General features: G+C 34.7%; 1 protein-coding gene across 2 annotated transcripts in view; it reads left to right on the top strand.

Moving 5' to 3' along the window:
* Nucleotides 1-4,202: 4,202 nt before the first annotated feature.
* LOC113229165 (cilia- and flagella-associated protein 91-like) overlaps nt 4,203-6,000 on the top strand; it is a 30,055-nt gene continuing 28,257 nt past the window's right edge. For both annotated transcript variants that reach the window (XM_026462682.1, XM_026462680.1), the window contains exons 1-3: nt 4,203-4,293; nt 4,490-4,566; nt 4,905-4,968. In XM_026462682.1, the coding sequence (XP_026318467.1) occupies nt 4,218-4,293; nt 4,490-4,566; nt 4,905-4,968 (217 nt within the window). In that variant the 5' untranslated portion in view covers nt 4,203-4,217. The remainder of the gene's footprint in view (nt 4,294-4,489; nt 4,567-4,904; nt 4,969-6,000) is intronic.

The raw sequence follows: 6,000 nt of genomic DNA, 5'->3' as shown, positions 1-6,000 counted from the left end.
CAGTCCACAGATCAAGAACACCGAACATCTTTGATCCTACAAGAGCCGGATCATCGACAACCACCCTAAAGGATAAAAACTTACATGCTGATCATCGTCAGTGAGCACTCCTTCGCTGAGCCATTCCTCTTGACCTTCTTCAAGCGCCTCTCCTCCCAGGTACTGGGATTTAATCTACAAGTGTTGTATGATTAAATTTAAATCTATGACATTCAAACACAATTATGTTTATTGTTCATGAATAAATGATGGTGCTCGCTTGTTCTAATCAACTGATGATTTAAAGGGCTAGATCTGATTTTTATTATAAACAAAAGATAAAGAAAAAAAGAAAAAAATGATCAAATAACAATCTCGGCTTGCAAACAAAACTGGCATTCACAATCTAACTCCTACTGCATAGATTTTATTCACTAAATAATTACCATTAATTACAGGTTTGTTACCATGGTTTGAGTGCTTTTTGTTTACCCAATATTTCGCAACGGTTACACACTCCATGGTCACGGGTTCAGTGTTGGGTGACTGGACAGTCAACTCGTGATCATAGAGTGTGTAACTGTTCCAAAATATCGGGAAAACAAAAAAATTAGCACCATAGTAGAAAAATAATGGATATTAACTTCGTACAAACGTAGCACGGCTTGTGTGTGTACGCGCACACCGTGCGCCGTGTACGGAAGCACACATTTGCATAATCTACGACTGATCTAGCGTTGCATAACACTGGTCGTCTCAACGAGCCTTTCATTATGCGGCGGCGGCGGTGTGTACGCAAACACATACCAGTCGCGCCGTTATTTTGTACGGAGTTATCCTACTTGTTTTATTCTACTATGCTTGTACTGTGGTAAGAAACCTGTAATTAGTGACAACTGCTATTGATTTAAAAGAAATGACAAACTTTGCCACCCCAGTGCTTTGGTTCAATTTACATTGGCACTGAATAGAATACAAGCGAATTTTTCTAATGAAATACCACTTAGCATCATGAACTCTATGTCAATTGTGTAATGTTTTGATGACCTCTGTGGGCCGACTGTTTGCAATGTGGATGATGGATGACGACTGCTCGAGTTCGGTTCCTGGTAGAACCAATTTGGAAAATAAACTTTTCTAAGTTGTTTCTGATTTGGGTGTAGTGACAACCCTAATGCACAAATAAATAATGACGTCTGGCACATTATCATTATTATTGATGAACATTAATGACTTGTAGCCAATTATTATAAAGTTTACAAAATACCTATCAATACATACCTATGATTTATGAATTAATTGATTCGGTTTTTGAATCTTAATGCTTACTGCTGGATAGTAGGTAATGGTTGACGAAAAGGAACAAAATTTACTGCATGTGTGTCTCATTCAGGATCTATTTCTGATACTGAACTTAATTACCACTCAAACTCGAATCTGTACAATATCTCTCTTCAAATCAAAAAATCATTAGGGGTGACACAGTTTTATACATAATAATTATTTTTTTTATAATAACGCACACACTCAATATAGCCCCGCACTAGGGAAACCCTGTGTCGCGGGTGCCATGGACACACATAGACAACCACAAATTACACCCAAACTCACGAGAGAAATAAGTGTAGGTCATACAAATATTTCGCCCGGCCCGGGAATCGAACCTGGGACCTCTGCGTGGCAGTCCGGCATGGTAACCGTTCGGCCACTGAGGCAGTTATTAATTAAATACTGATAATTTTGACAGATTTGAAACAACTTTTCAAAAAAATTTGTAAAGTCTGCTACATTGCTAGGAATAGATCTGGATACACATTTGAATTGGAAGAACATATACAAAAAATACTAAATAAACTATCTTCTTTATTTATGCACTACAACACCTCAAACGTGTAACAGACTATAGGACTGGCTTTGCGGCTTATTATGCACACGCGCATTCAATGCTATCGTATGGTGTTATTTTGTGGGGAAATTTCTGTGATGTGGACAAGGTGTTCATACTGCAAAAAAAAGTGTATAAGGATAATAACGAATATAGACCAAATGGAATCTTGTGGACCTCATTTTGTTAAGCGTGAAATACTGACCGTTACTTCTCCCTACATTCTCGAGTAATGTAAATTTGCTTAGAGTACCTTTCTCTAAAATGGAATTAGTGACATTTGGTCTGCACACCATGTTAATTAGAATTTATAACATACCAAATTATATTAAAAACCTGGAAAGACTTACACAATTTACTAAAGAACTAAAGGCATTTCATGTTAATAATATATAATAATGTTATTATGACTTACATGAATTTTTTGACAATACATATGATAACAAATAACAATAAAAATACTCCGACATCTCTCATTAATAATTATTGAAATTGATGTATTGCACAAAGTAGGTTTTCCATTAGGTACTAATTAAGAATAATGCAATGTAATAATGTGTAAGTAAGTAATAATTTAATGTTATGATATTATATTGGAATGTAATAATTTAATATAATTAAATAGTGTGATTTATGAATTTAGCCCTCAGATGTTGCTGCGCCCTTGCAGGGCGTCACATGTATACCATCAAATAATGTTGCATCTTAAATTTGTAATGTGATATGCAATAAACAATTGAAATTGAAATTCACACGTCGGACACTCCTTACAACAGTCAAAAGTTATTTACCTACTACTACTTACATACAGCAAGGCGCTATCTGCACATGCACAAATGTGTGTGTGAAGTGGCAGGGTTACCTATCGCTTTCTAGTACCTACCTAGTAGTTACCTAGTCAGAGCGGCAACATAGTGAAAATTCTTAAGCCACTCTGTTATCTTTAATTCTATTAATAGACTCCTAATAATTACACATGTTCATTAGATAGGTATTTATATCAATATAATATTACATTTTTCATTAATTCACTAACTGGAATAATATTGAAGATTTCTTTGAAAAATATATTAAAAGCACTTAAAATGTTGTCTTTTGGACAGGTACTTTTTTGTTCTCTGCTTCTGTGGCCTTGGTAAATGAACATTTTTCAGCTTAAATTTCTCGATAATTATCATCCGCGGAGCAAATTTAGCAAGAACAAAAAGAGTTTATTTATATCTAATATATTCGAAATAAATGCTAAAAACAATTTGAAACAAAATTTTTAAAAAAATTAAAAAGCCCCCTTTCCTACTGTCTGACCACAATTTCGTTACCTACAAAAATTCGATTTTAATCCGTTCTGCGACAAAGTAAATTGAGCCTTTGGGCTGTTTGATCACCTCTACTGGGATTGGCATCCCTTAACCGTTAATGTGTTTATAGGCAGTGTACCCAAACTTCAAGGAAATAATACAAATGGAGAGGTCCCAGAAAATTATGACATTGATGGACATGTTTCAGTTCTGTTCTAGGTGTTTACAATTGTTTTCAAAATCTCGACACAAAACAAAGCCGATGACGAATTAACAACACTTTTTAATGAAACTTACTTCGAATTTTGTAACTTTCGATGGCGGTTCACCTAAATCAGCCATTTTTGTACTTTTTCTAACTATCTCAAGAATTTATTACACAAAAATTACTTAATTAATAGGGAGAAACAATATTCCACACATAACCTATAAAATCAATAAATGATTAACCGTATCAATGGAAAATCTTATGATTTACACAGCACGACTAAAAAGTAAAACGCCTATTAACATTGATATCATAATATGTACATGCAATGACAGTTTAACAGCTGTTTTTTTTTTTTTTTTAATTTATTAAGGCTTTGGCAAAGCCATTAGCCTAAACATGAAGTTTAAATTATGTTTCTGTAAATATGGCCGCCACAAAGAGGATAGGCAATTTGAGGCGGCGTGCTTGGATTGACTCGGGATTCCATAAAACGGGCTGATACGGGTATTCTAGTTTGAGATTCGTATAATTTCGCGTTTTAATCTTCGATTAAGGCACAATAGCACTATCCTATTCCACTTTAAACTAGATTTCACAAAATAATTGAAAGTCAAAATAAAAACGACACTTTTCCCTCCAAAAGGTCCAGAGCGAATCCTTAACAGCTGTTATTGCTATTCAAGGCATAGATTAAAACACGAACAGCCACGTTTAAGGTAAAACTAAAAAATTCGGTTGCTGAGTAACGAGTTTTAGAAAATGTTTTGTCAATAATGTCACTTGATTAAACAAACCATCCATTTGAAGTTTTTGTTTGATGGTGTAAACGGTGTTTTTGTACGAAATGAGTGGGGCTACGGTTCATGAAGGCCCAAGAAAGGGTCTCGTATTTGAGTCCAGAGCACATGATTATTTGTATGGTAAGCAGAACCAACCGAATAAAATATGATTTTGAAGCGCTATACTTGGCTATACTTCTATTCTTTCGCATAATAATACATATTGCTGACCGCGACCCGAGAGACAAGTTGACCATTGAACCATAGAAAATGTTGGAATCTGTTTTTAATTATTATATATTTTAATTTAGGCATTTGTATTTGTCTTATTTTTTAGATTCTGCGTACATAGTGTCCGGCGCTCGCGACTACGCAAGGACTGTGTTCAAAGCCGCCATGGGTTCTGCACAACCGGTAAATTATACTCCTGTTTTTATAATAACATGTACATGGAAGGTAATGAAAATTATGATGGTAATGAGATTATAAGAAATGGTAATGATAATACGTATTCACTTTTTGGGTTTTTGTGATTGCTAACACGTATATTAGTTTTTACAAACGAACGAACGTTGTGTATTATTCATAGGTCCCATGGTCACAGCTACCTCGTTTAATGGACAAAATAAATGTATGCGATTTAGGTCCGAAAAAAAACATTTTATTTCCGTGGATAGATTCGAGTTACAATTTTCTATGACAAATTTGAAAAATAGAAAACAGTGTTATATTTCGAAATTTCTTCTTCATAGATAATCCAACCAGTGTACAAGACAATGTTTTCGGAATTGAGAAAGTATCCAAGAATGCGAGTTGGTAAGTTTTAAATTGGAACTGTAAATTTATTACAAAAATTTTTTGTTTGCCTAGAAATAATGTAATGACAGACAACGATGACGATTTTTGACATCAGTGTAAGGGTCGTATTCCAAAACTCAGGACTAAAGTATGCTGCCAAACACTGGAAACACGACCCTAATGGCAAGGACTTGAGTACGATTTCCAGTGCTTCAAATCATACTCAAGTCATGACTTGAGCACTGAGTAGAGTTCTGGAATACGACCATTAGTGTGATTTCCACCTCTTCTAAGGGTCGTATTCCAGAACTCTACTCAATGAACAAGTCAGGATTTGAGCAGACTTGAGTATGATTTCAAGCACTGGAAATACGACCCTAATGGCAAGGACTTGAGTATGATTTTCAGTGCTCACTGCAATACTCAAGTCCTGACTTGAGTATTGAGTAGAGTTCTGGAATACGACCCCAAGTCTCGTGTTGTCAGTACAAAAAAATAGTTTATTAAAATTCCCTATCATGAAAGGTTGAACAATGTTGTTCTCACTCCTATGCACTTCTACACGGTAAAAACAGATTACTTAGAAAAAGACAAATTCTTTTTATGAAGACAAATTTATTAAATCCAACAAAACGATCCTCTCCCTATAGACGCTAGAGAATAATTACTTGATAATAGTAAAAAAACGTCTCAAAAATGTATTTTAGTTATAAGACAGAAATATTTAATCCAAGAGCAAATTAATTTACTTCAAGTCACAAAGCCACTCTCAAATCAACAAAATATTTATTAGTTACTAGAAATGTCCGATTTTGACTTGAAAAACAAGAATGAAAAATTGAGAGGTACTTAATTATTTGACTGAAATTTATGTTTTCTAATATCAAAAAGGGTAAATTTACAGGGTTATGGACCCAACAGTATGTCTCACTGGCGTGAAAGCACACACGTCAGTGCCAATTGCCAAACCTTAAAGTAGCAGAAATAGGACGGAAAATACTTTGGTATCATTCAGTGCCATATAAATGCTACAGCGGCATAAAGCACTAA

This window comes from Hyposmocoma kahamanoa, unplaced genomic scaffold (genome assembly GCF_003589595.1).
Source record: "Hyposmocoma kahamanoa isolate Upper Pololo Valley unplaced genomic scaffold, ASM358959v1 289, whole genome shotgun sequence".
Taxonomy (NCBI): Eukaryota; Metazoa; Arthropoda; class Insecta; order Lepidoptera; family Cosmopterigidae; genus Hyposmocoma; species Hyposmocoma kahamanoa.
This window is presented reverse-complemented; position numbering and strand designations above follow the sequence as displayed.